The sequence below is a fragment of the Bos grunniens genome, chromosome 13, assembly GCF_055505025.1.
Source record: "Bos grunniens cultivar Pamir isolate PY7600 chromosome 13, Bosgru_T2T1.0, whole genome shotgun sequence".
In the NCBI taxonomy this organism is placed as follows: Eukaryota; Metazoa; Chordata; class Mammalia; order Artiodactyla; family Bovidae; genus Bos; species Bos grunniens.
In genome coordinates this window covers 9,807,054-9,826,616 of record NC_141177.1, presented here as the reverse complement: position 1 = coordinate 9,826,616, position 19,563 = coordinate 9,807,054, and the positions used below count along the sequence as shown (strand labels likewise).

Below are 19,563 nucleotides of genomic sequence, written 5' to 3'. Positions count from 1 at the left end.
GGCAGGAGTAAAATGACTCATCAACTTGCTGTTGCCCTTTCTCTATTCTTGACTTATTCAGCAAATATTTACTGAATGTCCACACTGTTTGGACTCAGAAGAGGTTAGAGAGGAAAGAGTTATGGCGGCCAACAGCGTCAGGATCTGCTTCCAGGTATGACTTCAGAGCCTGGGCCTCCCCGCTACCCTCACCCATTATAAATATAAATGGATATACAGCTATAACTGAATATCTACATTATAAAACACCCACTACCGTGTCTTCTAATATAGCTAAGTTGTGTCTGAGGACAAGGACGGTCTCATTTTAACATGTACACATCTTCCTGACACTCAGTAGGGCATAAAATCAGTGCTGCGGTATTGGAAGCACCTGAATTTTAAAATAGGCTTTTTGTTTGTTTATTTTGGCCGTTTCATGTTGCATATGGGATCTTAGCTTCTGGACCAGTGACAGAACTCCTGCCCCCTGCATTGGAGGCCGGGAGTTTTAACCACTGGATGACCAGGGAAATCCCCACCTGAATTCTGTCACTAACCCTATATCTTTGAGACAGTGATGTTGCTTTCCTTCTCTGGCCCTTAGTTTTAATTATCTATAAACCAGAAACAGTGGCAAAATCAGGTGTGGACTTGCTGGCTGGTTCATTTCAAGCTATCCTAGCCTATAACTAGGAGAAAGATGTTGGGAGTTTAGGCTGAAAACGGAATGGACGTTATCATTTCGTTAACTCCCAAACATCTTTCCCTCGCCCTTTGCCACTCGTCAACCGTCTGCTCTCGCCGCCCCCCCTTTTTTTTTTCCTCAACATTCTCCTCTAGAGGGCAAGCAAGCTCTACGTTCTGTTGCCATACTTCCGTTCGCCTTCATTTTTTCTTGTGCGCATGTGCACATCTCATTTCCGGGCTGCCCTACTTTGTTTGGCACCACGCCTGCGCAATCTCAGCCCCGCCCCCTCCACCCCGGAAACGCTTCCTTCCTACGCAGCCGCTACACCCGCTGCAGCCGGTGGACCTTTGCCTCTCTAGGCCAGTAGGGCCTCTCCTCCATGGTCCTGACTGTCAGCACCGTTTCGGTAGCTAGTCGGTGCGGCTGGGCCGCGCTCGGACGCTTCGGATCCTCGAGACCGTAACCGGTGAGTGAACCCCACAGGAGCTCGAGGACGAGCGGGGCCCGAGCAAGCTGGAACGGGCAGGGTTTCCCCTCACGCTGGGAATGGGTCTGTCCGCCTCGTCCTCCCTCCCTCTCCCGGAATGGGCTCGCCGCCTCCATCCCAGTCCCTCCTCCCGGGCGGGGCGACGTTGTCATGGTGACGGCGGGCTGTCTGAGGGCAGGCGTGTGTCCTCGCAGGTGCAGGGGCGGCCCCGGGCCCATGGCGCGGCGGCGGCGCTGACCCGGGCCCGGGCGGCGGCCGGGCCCCAGGGGCCGGCATGGCGGGCCAGTTCCGCAGCTACGTGTGGGACCCGTTGCTGATCCTGTCTCAGATCGTCCTGATGCAGACCGTCTATTACGGCTCGCTGGGCCTGTGGCTGGCGCTGGTGGACGGGCTGGTGCACAGCAGCCCCTCGCTGGACCAGGTGTTCGACGCCGAGGTAGGATCCCGGGCTGGCGCGGGCGGCGTTTCGGCCTCACCTGGTGGTCTGACACTACCAGGCTCCAGACCTGGCTGGACCACCTGACACTGAGGAAGTGACTTCACTTCTCTAAGCCCAAGGATGTCGGGTGCCAAATTGCGGCGGGGGGAATGGGTAAAAGAGCGTTCTTGGAGGTATAGTGGGAACTGCCTAGACTTTGGAGTCAGGCCTCTGTTTAAGTTATACGTACTAGCTGTGTAACCTGGGGCAAGTGTTGTCCTCTCTCTGAACCATCATTTTTCCTGTCTGCAAAATCTTGAGACCGCTAGCGCGGAGGCCGTGGACTGCAGTACACAGAGCCTGGCTTTGGATTCAGAATGCTTAGTGTCCAGCCCAGGCTGAAACATACCAGCTGTGGGACTTTGGGCAAGTTGCTTCATCTTTCTGAGCCTGTTTCCTCTTCCGGAATAAAATAATCGTCAGCAAATGTTATGAGACCCAGAGGGGCCTGGGAATAAGAAAGTGCTTTGTAAAAGTGTAACGGAGGGCAGAGAAGTGTTAGCTTCACAGAGGCAGATGTGGTATGTAATAATAATAACAGTTCTTGGAGCCAGGAGATTTGGGATGGAATCTTTTCTCCTGCTTATCTTCTGTGTAGCCATTGGGCAAGTTACTATCCCAAAAGAGATAATAGTAAGCAAGTTATTATCCAAAAAAGGTAACGACAACACTAAAAATAATATTATGAGGTTATTGTGAGGATACTATGGAGTAATGAATGTTAGTGTTGCATGCTGAAAGAGTGTAGGTGTTCAGTATTGATAGTACTGTAACAATAGTGATGGAAGCTGCATACCTACCAGGTGCCTAGTAGTATCCTCTTAGGAGGCTCTGTCCTCCTGAGAAGGACATGTGGAAATCTGAGGGTTTGTTGAAGAGCTATCTCATGCACACCACCTGAATTCTAGACCAGTAGTTGACAGACCTTTTTGTAAAGGGCAAGATTTTAGGTCACAGCTACTCAATTCTGCCATCATAGCACAAAAGCAGCCATGGACAATACTAAGTGAATAGGTGTGACTGTGTTTCAATAAAACTTTATTTACAAAAACAAGTGCCTGGCCCCTGGGGCCATAGTTTGCTGAATACTGTTCCAATTTTTATGCTGCTTACTTACTGTATCACTTTGGGCAAGTTACTTAACTTCTTTGGGTTTTTATTCCTTCTTTGTAAAATGAGGATAGTGATCCTTTCCTGGCTACTCTGAGGGGTCGGGTGAGATACAGTGTTGGATGTCTGTAAAAGCAGCTTAGAAATAGGCTAAGAAATAGGCCGCCATACAGACGAAGGGGCGTATTGGCTTCTTGTGGTCCCAGCAGGATGTTTGTTCCTTGGAGGGGGGTCCTGGAGCCTAGGGGCTCTGCCAATTTTCTCCTCCAACGTATTTCCATTTGTGATTTCCCCCTCAGATCCTGGGCTTTTCCACCCCTCCAGGCCGGCTCTCCACGATGTCCTTCGTCCTCAACGCCCTCACCTGGTGAGTATCACCAGTTTTCCTGTCCAGCTTTTGGGGTCTTAGCGCTGGAACTAACTTTCTGATTTGGACCTGACACAGGCTGGCACTTGTTCCTGGGTAGAGGTGGACTAACGTGGGTGGCGGAGACCAGTTCTGGGACTGGCTCCGTCTTAGGATTTCTTCCACCACTGTTTTGACTTGGCTGGAAAGCTCTTATGTCACTCTGAGCATGCTGCCCGGGGACCGCTTCCCTCTCAGATCACTTCCCTGATGTGGAATGAGGTGAGGGAAGGATTGGACTGGGAGTCAGGAGAACTGGATTCTATTCTTGGCCCATGTGCCATCAGCCAAGTTCCTTCCCTTCTCTCTGGGCGTCAGGTCCTCACTTGTACGCTGAGGACTTGGACTGAGAGGCAGTTTAAGTGAAGTGATTAAGAGCTTAGGCTCTAGAGGCTGACTCACTTGGCTTTGACTCTCAGCTCTACCACTAGTCTAGTGACTGTGGACAAGTTAATCTGTCTAAGCCCCAGTTTCTTCACCAGTAAAATGAGGCTAATAATATTACCCACCTCATAATGGTAAGGGTTTCACGAGTTCATTCACAGGAGGTACTTTGAACAGTGCCTTGCACGTTGCTATTCTTGACCTTTCACTGGAGGTTGAACATTGGTGGGGTGACTGTAACCTGGATTTGGCTCCCAGATAGGTTCTGTTTGACTTACCCAGTTGTCAACCCATGCAGGGGGTTTAAGATTTTTTTTTCCCACTTAATTGAAAATCAGGATATTTTATATTAAAAATCTAGATTTCAGGCGTCTCTTAAGAAAATGGGATGATCATCCGATTCCAGGCCAGCCTTCTAGCCTGGTGGTTTGTCTCGCTTTAGGCCCCACTTTAAATGGAACATGTCTGCTTCGTGGTGCCACAGTCCTCCCCAGTCTCTCGGAGCCCCTTGAGTGGCAGCTGCCCTGATCGTCATGCTCATACATTTTCCTCCTTACCCGCCTGACTTACTCTCAGCACTACCCGCCGGGCTCCTCTGGGCATCTGACATGTAACCCCTGCCTCCCACTTCTCTCGCTTGCTTCTGACCCCTGTGCTGTCATCCTGTGTCCCCACACTCCCCCAGATATGCTAATCGAAGGCCAGGACAACCCAGTGACAGCTCACTGCCGTCCTCTCCCCACAGTGCCCTGGGCTTGCTGTACTTCATCCGGCGAGGGAAGCAGTGTCTGGATTTCACGGTCACTGTCCATTTCTTTCACCTCCTGGGCTGCTGGCTCTACAGCTCCCGTTTCCCCTCGGCGCTGACCTGGTGGCTGGTCCAGGCCGTGTGCATTGCACTCATGGCTGTCATCGGGGAGTACCTATGCATGCGGTCGGAGCTCAAGGAGATCCCCCTCAACTCAGCCCCGAAGTCCAGTGTGTAGTGTTGGGTCCTTTGGATACCCTGCTGGGCACTTGACCACCCCTCCAACCCCTTGGGCTGCTCGGACCGCCAGATGAGGTCCAGCCCAGGCCTGAGAGGAACCCGGGAAATGTGAAGTCTTGGTTGGTGTCGGGGAGACAGTGAGGTCCCCGTCAAGAAGGTGGGTAGCGGGGCAGGATCAGAGCTGCAAGAACCACCTCTGTCCGCGGAAGCCTTGGTGTCTGGGAGGTCGGCGTGGGCACCTCTTTCAGGGTCATAGCAGAATCGGAACCATGTCACTCTTGAGCCACCATACCTGTCACCAGCCTGTTATTTTAAAAAGGAAAAAAAAAAAAATCAAAGATACCTGATCGGAGTGAACCACTCTTCTAGCCATCTGTCTTACCTCCTGGGACAGCAGTTACATACCGTTTCCACGTTGCCCTGACTGCGGCTGTTCAGTTGGAACAACCCTTGGTTTCTGGATCCAAAGCCACAGAAAGAGATCTAGGTGCCCAGTAAGTAGCAGGCTGCTGTCAGGCAGAGAATGGCAGGTGGAGGCATCAAGCAAAAAAAAGAAAACCCAAAAAACGCACAACCTGTGTTCTGCTGCACGCATGCGCACACACCCCCCTGAACCCCGTGACTGTCTTCCGGTTCTCTCTACTGGGTCCCCACCCTGCTGCCAGCTTTCCACATAGCGGGCCAGAGGACCCAGAGAAGAATCCCAGCATTGCTGCCCATCTCGTGTTTGACCTGGAGTCACGACCTGTTCTCTAGGAATGACCAGGCACTCCAGCTCCCACAGGACCTCCGTTCTGGTGGTAGTTCCCTTTTCCTGCCTTATTTGGAATCCCACAGTGGGAGGGAACTGTGAGCGCCCCAGACCCAGGGAGCCCAGCCTTCCAGCTTGAGGTGTACTTGATTGTACCGAAGGAGATAGGAATTTGCTACCAAGGTTTTTCTTTGAGGTGGAGTGTCCTCTGTGAGGGGGCTTGCAGTTGCCCTTCCTGTGTACATAAATACAGTATTTTCCACGGTTCTGCCTGCGCTTTATTTTATAATGCCATGCTTGGGACTGGGAGGGGTCAGCACAGTCAGACATTCATTAGAGCCAGGAGCTATAAAGAATTATTAGGCCACCTTTTTTTTTTTTCCTCTTCTTGAGCCCAGGTGTTCCTCCAGTTGGTTAAAACATGGAGTGCAGGGAACTCCTGTGTCCCACCCCGACCTGCAGCCTTCTCCGCTTTGCCTTGGGCAAACTACCATGACTCAGGATGCCTTTCCCACTTGCCAGTGATTTCTGACTGTGCCCAGTGAAACACACCGGTCTAGACCCACTTCCTCATAGAAACCACTGCTGCTCCCCTCGGGCCCTCCGCAGCCTCCCTGAGCGAGTTGACGGAGTTCCTCTTTCAGAGTTAGGGCTACGCAGATGGGAACTTGTGCCGTCTCCCCCGGAAGCCTTTCCAGCCTCCTGGCTCCCAGCCCCGCGGGATAGGTAGTGGAGGCTGACAGGATGAAAGCTGAAGAGTGAACGTGCCCGGGCAGAAGCTGGGAAAAGGCTCGGGTGAGGTGCCTCAGAAACAGGGCACCCTGGCCAAGCAGGGAGGGAGCGGGTTGTTAATGGGCCGCTAATCCTGGCTGCAGAGTCCAGGAGGTGAGACCGGGCTGAGATGGCTTCCCCTGTGTCAGTGGGTTTCCTCCAGACACCAGAGACACCACAGGCAGGTGACTCCCTTTATTTTGAGAAAAGCCTCAGAGCCCTCCCGTCACATGGCCAGCTGTGGTGGTTGCTCCAGCTGTGGTGGCGCACCTCTTTGGGACTTTCCCACAAGGGCTCGTGACACCCTGCTGCATGTCTTCTCTGATGACGGGCCTCTGCCCCCAGAGTGTCAGTTGGATCTTTTTTGGAAACTGCCAAAAGTCAGGGGAGCCAACGTGTTTTTTTTTTTTTTTTTTTAATAATATAATGATTAAGCTGCTACTTTACTGAGATGTTGGTGAATTCTAAAGTGACAAAGCAGTGTCTAGAGGCAAATTCCAGAGAGGAAGAAATAGCATCCACTGAGTACAAGAGATGTCCAACAGTAGACTAAGTGCTGTACGTCTCCTTGCTCACTTAATCTTCCTAACAGTCTTCACAAGCAGGAAGTATTGGGACTTTCCCTGGTGGTCCAGTGGTTAAGACTCCACAGTCTCAGTGCAGAGGGCACGGGTTTGATCCCTGGTTGGGGAACTAGGGTCCCATATGCTGCTTGGTGCAACCGAAAAAAAGAAGTAGGAAAACCATCTGTGTCTTACAGGTGAGGAAACTGTAAGGAACTTGCCCAAGGTTACATTAGGAGCTGGCAGGCCAGGATTTGGGTTTCAGTAATGAAATTAGTAAACTCATTTTGAAGACATTAATAGTCAAGAATGGTTACATTCTTATTGGTTAAACCATCTGTACTTTGTAATCGTACTTTCTCATCCTACTGTATTGTTGTAAATACTAAGGATGTAAAAAGCATTGTAAATATTACTTGTTTTCCAAGAAAAACTAATAGGCAGTACATTAAACATGGCCACAGATTTTCAAGTGAACATGAGGATGTCTGCAATGATTTTATTTCCAAAGGATAAAGAAGAATACCGAGATCAGAAAGTTACCTCCACCCCCGCACTGAGTTGGTGTAGCTCTTGACTTTGTAGGAGTGTGATGGCTAGACACCCTATTCTTCCCGTTCACTACTCAACTCCAGCTATTTGGAGAGAGAAGTGGGAACTAGAACATAGCTGGTACTCAGACTAATTTATGACCTGAAGGGAGGATGGTAAGGGAGAAAGGGATGTCTAACTCAGAGAATGCCTCTAACCCCTAGTTCTAGGCGGGCCTGTCCAAATCAGAGCCAAACGGGGGCCAGAATGGCACCGGGCGTGGGGGTGGTGGGAAGCTCCAGGTCCCCTTGAGTCTTATGGGAGGGACAATTAAAGCAGGTTAACTTCCCCTGGAAGGTGAGTCTTAACACTCTCTTCAGTGACTCCCCAGATCAGGGTAGCTTCCTCCTGGCATTCCCAGAGGGCAGTTAGCACTTAGCCCAGGGACCACAGAGCCTTAGGGGCCAATTTTGGGCCCGAAAGAGAGCGGCCTTGTGGAGGGGGAATTAAACGCTGCTGCCTTGGAGGACTTCCCTGGTGGTTCAGTGGCTAAGACTCCATGCTGCAAAGGCAGGGGGCACAGGTTTGGTCCTCGGTGGAGGAACTAGATCCCACATGCTGTAACAGCCCTGGCTCAGCCAAATTAAAAGCACATATGTAGTTTTTTAAAAAAGCTGCTGTCTTGTTTGAGGTTTTCTGTAGGAAAGTAGCAAAGGGTGATGAAACAGTACTGAGACAAGGGGGTATAGAGAGCTGAGAGCTTTAATCCTCATCCTGCCTACCTGGCCAAGCCAGGGACAATTCTAGGGGGCCCGATGTTAGAAGGCTCTAGAGAGCGGCCATGGAATGCCCAGTTAAGTCCTGGAGTTCCATTGCTAGCTGTGAGACCTTGGACAAGCTACTTAACCTTCCCTGGGTTGAACTTCCCTGGCTTTTTGTGAGGGTTCAGTGAGATGTCATATGTAAAGCACTGTGTCTGATATGTAAGAAGTGATTCATGAATCTAAGCAGTTAGGATTAAGACACCACGACCCCATCCCCATTTTACAGAGGAGACCCCTTTATTTGGAGCCTTGGCTGTAGACGGGGGACAGGCCTGTGCCCATAACGTAAGTACAGCAACAAAGTATTGAGCTCCTATGTGCCACGTGCTATAAAGTGACACGTTTCTAACTTAATCCAGTGACGTCGGCACCATTGTTTTCCCCATTATGCAGACAATGAAACTGAGGTTTAGGAATAAACAGCTTTCCTCAGCATCAAACAGCTGATAGGAAGCCAGGCCTGTCTGCCTCAGCAACCTCGTCCGCATTTCATATTCCAATTATGTTTAAATAGTTCATGGCCCACACTGGGAGAGGGGCAGCCTCCAGGATCCAGATGCTATTTTAGCAAAAGGTTGTGAACTTGAACATAAGGTTGGCTTTTTAAACAAGCAGCTGGTTCCCTAAAGGTGGGCAGTTAGCCAACTGCCCATAAGTGAGAAACAGGGCCAGTACTGGCCTTGGGGCTTTATTATGGAAGGAGGCATGGAAAAAAAGGCCAAACGTTCAACATCCCGCAAGCTAATTTCAGCTACATCAAGCCTGATTTGCTCAGAGCCCTCTGGAATGGCTCTTAGTATCCCTCTTTTTATAAACAGATGAAATAGGCTCTGAGAGATCATGTGACTTGTTAAAAATTCAAACACTTAACATTTTCCCCTAGTTAACTGTTGGTTGGCCATTTCTCCTATAGTCAGTTTCTTTATCTTGGAGATCATCTGCAGCATCCTGCCCAAAGCAGGATCTAACTGAACCCTGAAGAGGAGTCTCAGGTTGAGGTCGTTAAACAAAGGGAGAGTGGTAGTGGAGAGACCCTGGTTCTGGGATCATGGGAGGCAGATTGCCTGAGCCTAAATACCAGCAGGTAGAAGGGATAAGGCTCCAAGGAGTGAACTGCTAGGAGTTATTCACATGCACGAGCCCTGCATCCTGCCTCCCCCTGTAGCACACTGGCCACGCTGGGTCCCAACCAGCCTAGGCACATAGGCTCCTGTCTGCTCACTCGATGGCCTCCCCATGGGCTGCTCAGGCCCAGCTCTGGTTCCCAGTTGGGCAAAGCAGAAGTTGCCAATCTCCCCTAGGCTCAGGGCTTTTCATCCCCTATTTGGGGCTCCCCGGAGGAGGGTTCAAATGAAGATTAGTGCATCCCCCCTTGCCCCTGGGGTTGGCTGTATGATTTGGGAGCGAGTTGCACTGATTGCTCGCTGATAGCTCACTGGACAGAAGGTTACTTGAAGTTTGACAGAATGAAGGCACTTGGGAGGAAAGGTTGAGTAGGAGGTTGATGGGATTGATGATGCTGGGCAAGGGAGTCAAAATGGGGAGTACCCAGGAGTCAGGCTGGAGCAGGCATATAGCTTGAGGTGGGGGTTGCAGGAATGGAAGTTGTGTGGAGGGATAGGGGCGGGATGCCCGGGACGGGAACTCTGCACCTGTGACCACAGGTGGGGAACAGTGAGGTACAGAGTGGTCCCATGCCAGGCTGTCTGTGGCAGCCTGGTTTCCGCTGATGCCCACCCCAGGGATACTCAGTCACAGTGCTGGGCCCCAGTGGGGAGGAGGGATGTAAACCTGTGGATTCAGCGGGAGCCTCTCCTGTCCTTCCTCCTCCCTCCCAATCTGAGGGTCTCCATCACTGCCCTGACTCCCTGGGGGTGGGGTTGGAGGCTCTGTGCCCCTCCGTGGCCCTGCTGCTTCCCAGAGGGCGCCTGCTTGCATCCAGGGGAAGATAGAGGATGACAGTCTTCGTTCAGAGAAAGCCTGGGCCCCCTTGGTTTTCCTCTCCCTAACGGCCCTGTGGCTCCTACCAACAGCGGGGGTGACCCGACCGGATGTGGGGTTGGAGGATGGACGTTCTGTGTCTGTCACATGTGAGCAGTGAGACAAAAAACCAATTCCCGGCCTCCTGGGTCACGGTTCACATTTCCAGCTGACATCGACTGACATCAGGCGCCGTGCACGTGTTTGATGGGCTGGAGGCGGTATTGCACCTTTTCCCCTTCGGGAGGTGGAATGAGGAACAGCCAGAAGACCTGGTTTAGAGCTCTTACCGTGCCACTTCCCAGGACCATCCCATCTCGGAGCCGCAGTGGTTTCCTCCTCTCCTAGCCTCACAGGGCCATTGTGAGGCACCCGGCAGCCAGGAAGCACACAACAAACGTTCCCCTTCTGTGACTTCATGAAGTGCCCCTCTCAGGAGGCCAGCTTGCAGAGTGGGGGAGGGGAACAGCCCACTGGCTTCTTTGTTCCGGGTTCTACACTGACGTCAGGGACCTGGGGACAGACTGAAATGACCCTGAAGTAGTGATTCACGCCCCCACCCCCAGTCCTTACCTTGTTGGAGAGACTCTTTCCTCCATCCTGTCCAGCCCCAGGAAGACAGGCAGAGCCAGTGGCATATGGGAGATTTTATTTGTAGACTTAGGAATTCTCCCGCCCTTCCCTCCCGGTCCATGATCGTGCCATCTCCCGCTCGCGCTCTGCACACCTCGGGCTCCCATCCAAGGTCACACCTGCGAACGGAGACCTCAGCATCAGTCGGCAGTTAAGACCACCCCCAGGGGGCGCTGCAGGCCAGGGAGAGGGCTCGGGGACCCGGGGCGCTGTGCCGCCCGGCCCATTGGAGATGCCGGCTTTGCTGATGGGGCAGCCTCGTTTCAGCTGGACCCCCAGGCCCCTCACCCTCTTCCTTTCTTGGAAACTCAGCAAAGGGGCTGAAGTATTTCTTTTGTTAAGGAACTTTTTGTTCAGAGTAAATCCTCTTTGTGGCTGGTGGTGGTGCTGGTGGTAGTTTAGTCCCTACGTGGTGTCTGACTCTTTACGACCTCATGGACCATAGCCCACCAGGCTCCTCTGTCTATGTGTGTTTCCCAGGCAAGAATACTGGAGTGGGTTGCCATTTCCTCCTCCAGGGGATCCTCCCGACCCAGGGATCGAACCCAGGTCTCCTGCATTGGCAGGGGATTCTTTACTGTCGAGCCACCAGGGAAGTCCAAGTCTTACTCAAGGCATGAGTAAATAAAATAGAGTGTAGATCGAAGAGGGGATGGGATTCAGCAGAGCCCTACTTGACCTCTCCCCTCTTCCCCCGACATTTGGAAATCCCAGGACTCATTTCCCAATGAGATTCTGAACCGCAGCAGTTTGGTCCCTCCTAGGCCTCTAGGCAATGGATGCCCTGCCTCAGGACCACGTTTCCCAGTGTCCTCATTCCCCAGAGCCCCTACTTGGGTCCTGAGAGGTCCACTGACCTGCTGCATGGCCTTGGTCAATGGCTTCTGCCTCTCTGGGCTTCCCTCTCTGGGCGGAAGGTCGGGCCTCCCAGCACCGCCAGCCATAGCCCCCAAGACTCTGGACCCTACGTCCCCTGGCTCTGGGCCCAGCTCGGGGCCCGCGTCTCACCCTGGCCTGGTGGCGGTGGTGTCACACCTTGTACAGATGGACCATCGGCGTCTCCAGGGACGCCGAGCAGAAGCGGGTGCAGCAGCGCTTGACCCAGCGCAAGGCGGAGGATCTGCACATCACCCGGGGCCCTGGGAGGTGGACTCGTGTGGGCAGCCCTTCAAACCAGACCCGCTGGTTCGCTCTTTCCGGCTGCTTCACATCCTTCATGGGAGTTCTGTCCTGGTGGGTCTTCCGGAAGACGACTCGGGGGTCCCCAGTGGGTGGCTCCTGTGCTTGGGCTCTGGGACTGGTGGTCAGGCTGTGAACCCTCGATGTCGTCGGGGCCTCAGGCTCCATCTGCTCCTCTTTCAGTGGCATAGCCTCCTGTGCCCTGGGCCCCGACTCCTCACACTCCTCAGGCTCCCCTGTGGGCTTTAATTTCTCGGAGTCCAGTTTCTGGTAGGAACACCCAGCCTCCTCCTGGAGCTCTTTGTTATTTTGTTCCACTTCATCCCAGACGTTATCGTGCCTGGCAGGGAGACGAACAGTGGTCAGCAGCATAGGACCGAGGCTCTGATCCTCCACTAGTTCCGAGACAGCTGCGCTGCCACTGGCTCAGGGGGCCAGTCAGGAAAGCCACAGAGAGCCCGGAAAGAAGCTTCTCCACCACTCAGAGACCTTGCGCCTGGGGGCAGGGGATGCGGTGACAAGCACTGGCAAAAGGGATGTGAGAGGCTAGAAAAGCTATGGCAATGGCTAGTAGTTAGGACACTAGAAACGTGTATTACCTGCATCGGCCACTAGGTTAGGGCTCTGTCTCTCTGGATTTCAGTTGACAGAGTGGACTGGTCCAGTTTTTTTTTTTTCTTTTTAATTGTTTTCTTGTTCCAAGACATCTTAGAAAGTAGCTCCAATGACCCCCCTCCGCCCCGATCCCACCTCACTTCTGAAGGGGCAGCATGGCTTCCTCTCAACAACACAGTTGGGGCTTGGGGCCAGTTAGGGCTGGCTGCTTTAAAAAGGATTGGAAAACTCTGGGACTAGATGGTCCTGACCCTTTGGGCTCAGTGTTTCCTGATCTCCTGTATCGAGGAGGTCAACTTAGAGGGAGGGAACCAGAGGGGTGGAGTTTGCCAGAGGTGTTAGATTTTCCAAAAGGGTATCTGTCACAGACTGAAGTCCCCTGCAACGTGGCCACCCCGTCCTAGCTGAGCACGTGTGGGGAGGGAGAGGCCTCACGCTCAGGGTTAGACAACACTGAAGATAGTCACGGCTCCCGCTGGCCGGGGGCCACCAGGTGTCAGGCCCAGGACCCTCAGCACAGTCCTGCAAGGCCGAAGGCGGCTTGGAGAACACAGGCTTTGGGGAGACACTGGGGTTCAGGCTTGCTTCTGCCTCTTACCGTCTGTGTCATTTGGGGCAAGAAAGGTGTCCTGTCAGAGCCTTAGTTCCCTCATCTGAAAACTGAGATAATTCTGTCTACCTAATAGGGTTTTTATGGGGAAGATTAGGTGGGAAAATGCTCGGCAGGGTACCTGGCCCTTGAAGAGTGAAAGTGAAAGTCGCTCAGTCATGTCCGACTCTTTGTGACCCCATGGTCTATTCAGTCCATGGAATTCTCCAGGCCAGAATACTGGAGTGAGTAGCCTTTCCCTTCTCCAGGGGATCTTCCCAACCCAGGGATTGAACCCAGGTCTCCTGCTTGCAGGCAGATTCTTTACCAACTGAGCTATCAGGGGAGCCCTTAGCAGGTGCCTTAAAAATGTCAGCTTTCTTAGCATCGCTGTCAAGTGGGAGAGAGCTTGGCCTCAGCAGGATGACTAGTCTGTGGGTGAATCTGTGGGTGGTGATGAATTGGGAGGGGCGGGAAGGGGGCCCGCTTGCTCAGAGCCCCAGATGGTAGTTAGTCCCATGACTGGATGATTATGACCATGCTTATGACAACAGCTCTGATTTCAGCTGGGAACAGCTTCAAATCCTAGCTCTGCCACTTAGCAGTTCAGTTAATGGAACAAGTTACAGCATATCTTGAGCCCCAACTCTCCATCACTAAAATAGGGCTACTAAATGGCTCCCTTTCTCCCAGAGCCTTGTCAAAATGCGGGTTTCTAAACTCTTTAGCACAGCGCCTGTTCCTAGTAAAGACAGCTATTGGGCCCATGATGGGGGCCATGGGTGGGCCAAGCTCACCCAGAGGAGATCCCCAGGATCTTTGGAACCCTGAGCAGTGAATTCCAACACCTTCTGGCCAGGTTATACAGTTCTTGGATCCGAGGGTTTGAGCTTTTGAGCAGCTTCAAGAGTGACAAGTGTTTTAATACCTGCCAGGGATGAAGAGACAGGAAAAAAAAAAAAAAAAAAGGAAGCTTCAGCTTTCTTGGGATAGCCTCCCAACCCCCACCTGGAGTTTGGCTCAGCTCAGCTCATGGTGAGGCCGGTTGACTCCTTCCGGGTCACCCGTGACAGCCCCGAGCAGCACAGTGTGGGGGCTCAGGCTCTCTTTAGTGGGCACCCAAATGTGGCATCTCACCATTTTAAGTCGGTTCCGCGCGATTACTTTGCTGACAGGCTGATGTATCTTGTCCTCTGGTTCCTTAGCTTGCATCTGACAGAGAGAGGGAAGGAGCAGGGTGGGGGGAAATGCTAACACAGGATGAGCCCCCTGAACGCCCGGTAATGCCTCTCCACTGGGCTTGGGTTGATAAACCCCAGACTGTGATTTTTGTCACCTTGGTTTGGGGGTGGAAATGGGGAGTCTGTTCTAACTCTCTTGACCCCCCTTTACCTCTCTCCCTCCCCCTAGATGGAAAGACCCCCACCCTGGGCGTGGTTGGATGCTTTGTTGAGACCTCCACTAGATCCAGTCCTAAATCCAACCTTGGAAACCACCTTATTCTTGGGCCTCTTCTTTGTCGGTGGACGCACGCTGGAGCTGTGGCACATATTGGACAGATGGCGCAAGACTGGTACCTGGCCCTGCCTGCGCCCTGTCCGCCCCCACACTCAGGCTGGGCATCAGGATGCTTGTGCTGGTGCTCCCAGGGAGGGGGGCTGTGACATCACTGAAATGTGTGACAGTGGCAGGTCTCCAAGGAGTGTGCGTGTGGCAGGGGTGGAGGGTGAGAAGGTGACTCCTGCTGTGCAGGTGCCTAGGAGGCGCCAGGCAGAGACTACACTGTCACTATTTCCCTGCAAGGTAGGAAGAGTCCCCCACACACATTTTTTAATGAAAAAACCAGGGTTCAAATAAATAATTTACTCAAGGCCAACATAGCTGGAGAATGGTAGAGCTGGAAACATAAGGTCTGACAATCAGCCCATGAAACCTGGTTCCCAACTGTGCTCATCTGTTCATTCACGTCATACATGTTTGTTCGTGTGCATCTGCTGTGTGTCTGGTGTGTTCTAAGTGCTGGAATAAAAAAAAAAAATTCTGCCATCAAGGAACTTACATTCTAGTGGAGAAGAGACAATATGTGTTCTTGTAAAGATTCAGTAATGGGCTGTCTGAAACAAAGTATGTATATGTGTGTGTGAATGTGTGTTTATCATGAATTTTACTGAAAGAAATCTAAAATAATAAAATTCTACAAATACTCTGTTGTGAATCCCGTAGGGCCGGTTTGCTCTTGCAGTATACTTTTCTCAAATTTTGCCTAACTCTTGCATCCATAGTCAACCTATGGTTGTAATTGATGAACAGGTGTCATTCCAACATGAATGTTGATGTTTTCATTCATATTAAAGAGTAAGAAGAAAGTGAAAAAGTGGAGGAACAAAGATGTTGGAATTCATTTCTCAGTGATCTGATCGACTTACTTACTGTCACTGTTTTCAAATACTGAGAGTATATTTGTTCAGCATTTTTTGGGTGTGTGTGGCTATTTACAATGTATAGGCGTACCTCAGAGATACGGAGGGTTCAATTCCAGACCACTGCAATAAAGTGAATTACCAGAGTCTTTTGGTTTCCCAGTGTATATAAAAGTTACACTATACTGTAGTCTATTAAATGTGCAATAATAGCATTATGTCTAAAAAATGTGCATACCTTAATTTAAAAATACTTAATTCATAAAAAACCCTTATCATCATCTGAGCCTTCAGTGAGTTGTAAGAGTAACATCAAAGATCGCAAGTCATCATAACAAGTAGGGTAGTGAAAAGGTTTGGAATATTGCAAAAATTACCAAAATGAGACACAGAGACATGAAGTGAGCAAATGCCGTTGGAAAAATGGCGCTGACAGACTTGCTGAACACAGGGTTTCCACAAACCTTCAGTTTGTAAAAACCTCACTCTCTGTGAAGTGCAGTAAAGTGAAATAACATGAGATCTGTCTGTAACAGCTATAGACAGGACACATTTACATTATTAACATTTCCTCCATGTGCTTTGGCCACCTGATGTACAAAGTCAACTCATTGGAAATGACCCTGATGCTGGGAAAAGATTGAAGGCAGGAGGAGAAGGAGGTGACAGAGAAAGAGATGGTTGGGTGGCATCACCAACTCAGTGGACATGAGTTTGAGCAAACTCAGGGAGATAGCGAAGGACAGGGAAGCCTGGCGTGCTGCAGTCCATGGGGTCGCAAAGAGTCTGACATAACTTAGTGACTGAATGCCACCAATGAACATTTCCTTGATGGTGTTGTTAAGGCTAGACCAGAGGTTGGCAATTTCTTCTTTAAGAAGCAAGATAGTGAATACGTTAAATTTTGCAGGCCATGTAGTTGCAAGTGCTCAACTGCTCTTGGAATGTGAAAGCAGCCACAGATAAGGAAAAGAGTGGGCCTGACTGTGTTGCAGTAAAATTTATTTACAACAATAGTGGGCTGGATTTGGTCCAGGACCATCTCCTGGCCTAGACAATCAGCAGGACAATAAACCAAAGCCTGACTTGTCACATTTCCTTATTTCTGTGGTGTAAATACTTCAGCCTGCCAGCATGATGTCACTGAATGCAGATTTGAACAGAAAGGCAGTCACCTCTGTTATATATTACATATTTCTACCGTATTTCTACAGTTGTAAAGATTCCCAAGATCATAGATAGTAGCAAAAGGTAGTAAGAAATTAGGAAGTGTTGAGTTTGAGCACTTTCCACCTTTGTTTTTAATATCATTAACTCAATGAAGTTGGTATGGTTTAAGTTTTAATGATCATGTTGCATAACGACCAGCCAGTTGAGTTCCTCAAAATGTCATATGCCTCTGTTAACAGCCTGCTCCTGTTAACGTTAGATGGAAAGAAGTGTGTGGAGAGAAGTAAACAAGGTGGACGGGAAATGGAGAACAAAGGTGGAAAGTTTGCTGTATTAAAAGGGATGGGGCTTCGCTGGTGGCTCAGTGGTGAAGCATCTGCCAGCCAATGCAGGCGACATGGGTTCGATCCCTGACCTGGGAAGATCCCACGTGCCTCAGAGTATTTAAGCCCATGCAGCGCAACTACTTTGCCTGTGCTCTAGAGCCTGTGAGCCACAACTACTGAAGCCTGCGTGCCCTGGAGCCCATGCTTCCCAAGAGAAGCCACTGCAATGAGAAGCTTGCGCACCGCAAGTAGAAAACTCACCGCCACTAGAGAAATGCCGGTGCAGCAACGAAGACCCAAAGCAACGGAAAGGATGAACACTGCTGTATTTGAAATGGATGACCAACAGTGCTGCACAGCCCAGGGAACTCTGCTCAGTGTTCCGTGGCAGCCTGGATGGGAGGAAGTTCGGAGGAGAATGGGTACATGTGTATGTATGGCTGAGTCCCTTCGCTGTCCACCTGAAACTATCACAGCATTGTTAATCGTCTATACTGCAATATAAAATAAAAAGCCTTTTAAAGAAGAATGGAATAGGACCCTTTCACTGACAAGATGAGATGTGAGGAGAGACCCGGAGGAGGTGAGGGAAGTGGGGAGAGGTAGTGGCAGAAGGTGAGGACAGAGAAAGTCCTGGTGAGGGGCTGGGCCAGATCGTGGGAGATTGGAACAACTCAGGCTGCTCTGAGTAATCTGCCCACCTGGCTGTGTCTGAATAATCGGAAAAGCTTGTGACGTACAGCTTCTCCCTCACCACCCACTTAGTCGGCCAGTTTGATACCCAGCAAGTGTGGGAACCAAATCCACACCACACCCAGATGGAGGGGTGTGCATTCATGTGGGGTGCTCACCTCTGCCTTTTAGGGGAGGTGGATCAAGACCACACTACTGCACAGCTTCTTGTTTTTTTTTTTTTGGTTGTCAAATAATCTTTTATTTTTCTTTTTCTTTGCAGTTCTTAACTAGCTGGGCACTCCACAGCACCACTGTTGATGCCATCTATGATGTCATGAGGGTGGCGGCCATCAACATTGCAGCCCACAGGCTGGGTGATCTCTTTAATGGTTCCAGAGAGTTCTCTAGCTAGAGACTGATGCTGCATCTGCTGGGCAGTGTTGACGATCTCATCAAAAGTGATGGTTCCACTGTGCTTAATGTTTTGCTGCTTCTTTCTGTCTCTTGGTGGTTCCTTGAGGGCTTTGATGATCAGGACAGAAGCAGAAGGTACCACCTTAATCTGGGCCTGTCTGTTCTGAATGGTCAGTTTCACTGTAATACTCGGACCCTTCCAATCACCAGTTGCCTTGGTGATGACATCACCGTTTTTGGAGACAGACCCAGGGAGCCAATCTTGGGGGCCAGGGCAGACACGGCACTGACTTTCCCACTGGTGCACCAGTGCAAAAGGTACACGACTTTGATCTCGTTGAGGTCAAACGTTGGCGGCATGGTGAAGGCAGCTGGTGAACCCGGATTTGGGACGATTGAAGAAAGTTGCGCCTTTGCCTCCTCTGAGCTGAAAGCTGCACAGCTTCGTATATGTCCATGCCCTTTCTCATTAGAGCGGAGATGAGTGGGTGGTAAAAACAAAAAAGGGTGCTGTGGGCCAGAAAAGACACAAGGAGGTGACTTTGGAGAGAAGGCAAGGCGAACACCCCACCTCTCCCTCTGTCTGCCTCAGTCCTCTCCCGGCTCCTCCGCCTGCTCGGGCTTCCCTCTCCCTGTCAGCATGATCTCAGCTCTTCCTGGACTCTGCTGGGCTCTGCTGGGCTGCATCAGGATCATCTGCACCTGCCACCTCGGCACAACAGCTGGGGCCCTGCTGTGCACTGTCCTCTGAGCCCGGGGTGTGGTCCCTCCAGAACATGGGCTCCTCAAGGGTAGGGATTTGGGGCTGTTCTCTATTGCTAACCCCCCAGAGCCTTAGAAGAGTGCCTGGCTGACAAGAGGTACCCACTAAGTATTTTGTGAAAAAATGAAAATAAACAGCGTTCTCTATGATAAGGGTGATGGTGAGCAGACTGCTGGAACCCTAAGGAGCAGCGTGGGGAGGGCAGGGAAGTCTTCGTAGAGATGGTGACAGATGACAAAGGAAGAATAGGGTTGCCAGGCAAAAGGCTGTGGGGCTCCTGGATTTTCAAATTACAGGTGTGGGAGAGAACTATGAAGTGGGGTATGTGCTGGAATAGAAGGTAGGAACCCAGAGTGACGGTGGCCAAACCCGGGGGAGTGAGCCAGACAGGCTCCATCACAGGCTGAGAGGCTTGGAGCTGGTCCTGAGGGTCAGGGCCTTGGGAGTGTTCCCAGGCGACGGGGCTTGAGTGGGCCCTGGCGGCTGGCCCGGCCGCCTCCGCATTCTGTTCCAGCCGGTTCTTTTCACACCGTCACTCCCTTTCCTCCCTTCAGAAGCTTGGATGCATCCCCAGGGGGGCAGGAGTTTTTCTCTGTGACCAGACGTCGTACCCCAACAACGGCTCCTAAAGCAGCAACCCCCTATTCAGTCTTGTTCATCTCTTCCATTAGCACGGTAAAAACCATTTATGGGCAGAGCGATACCCAAGGACACGCAGCTGGTCAGCCTTCTGGATCACATCCAAGGCACTTGAGTGAGAAACCACCACTCTCTTTTTTCTCTTAGTTGTGGTAAAATACACATAACATTGACCATTGATCATTTTAAGTGGGCAG

At 51.2% G+C, this 19,563-nt stretch overlaps 2 protein-coding genes across 14 annotated transcripts; one reads left to right on the top strand and one right to left on the bottom strand.

Moving 5' to 3' along the window:
- The first annotated feature begins 1,019 nt into the window (after window positions 1–1,019).
- Window positions 1,020–18,879, top strand: SYS1 (SYS1 golgi trafficking protein). Of its 13 annotated transcripts, none has more exons than XR_015138965.1 (6): window positions 1,020–1,136; window positions 1,352–1,593; window positions 3,045–3,112; window positions 14,370–14,532; window positions 17,033–17,305; window positions 17,831–18,879. XR_015138965.1 is itself a non-coding variant. In XM_086331629.1 (4 exons), the coding sequence occupies exons 2-4, from the start codon at window positions 1,432–1,434 to the stop codon at window positions 17,835–17,837; spliced, it is 237 nt and encodes a 78-aa protein (XP_086187755.1). In that variant the 5' UTR covers window positions 1,020–1,136; window positions 1,352–1,431; the 3' UTR covers window positions 17,838–18,879. The 13 variants fall into 13 exon arrangements, 3 of the variants coding, with proteins under 3 accessions (XP_086187755.1, XP_086187756.1, XP_086187754.1); XR_015138964.1 differs by having other exon boundaries at window positions 16,789–17,305; XR_015138966.1 differs by having other exon boundaries at window positions 16,789–17,297; window positions 17,831–18,025.
- TP53TG5 (TP53 target 5) lies at window positions 11,502–14,509 on the bottom strand. The gene is made up of 4 exons (XM_086331634.1): window positions 14,444–14,509; window positions 14,097–14,171; window positions 13,757–13,887; window positions 11,502–12,095 (listed from the first exon to the last, which is right to left on the bottom strand). Exons 1-4 carry the CDS (start codon window positions 14,507–14,509, stop codon window positions 11,606–11,608), a joined length of 762 nt encoding a protein of 253 aa, XP_086187760.1. The 3' UTR covers window positions 11,502–11,605.
- Window positions 18,880–19,563: the final 684 nt, after the last annotated feature.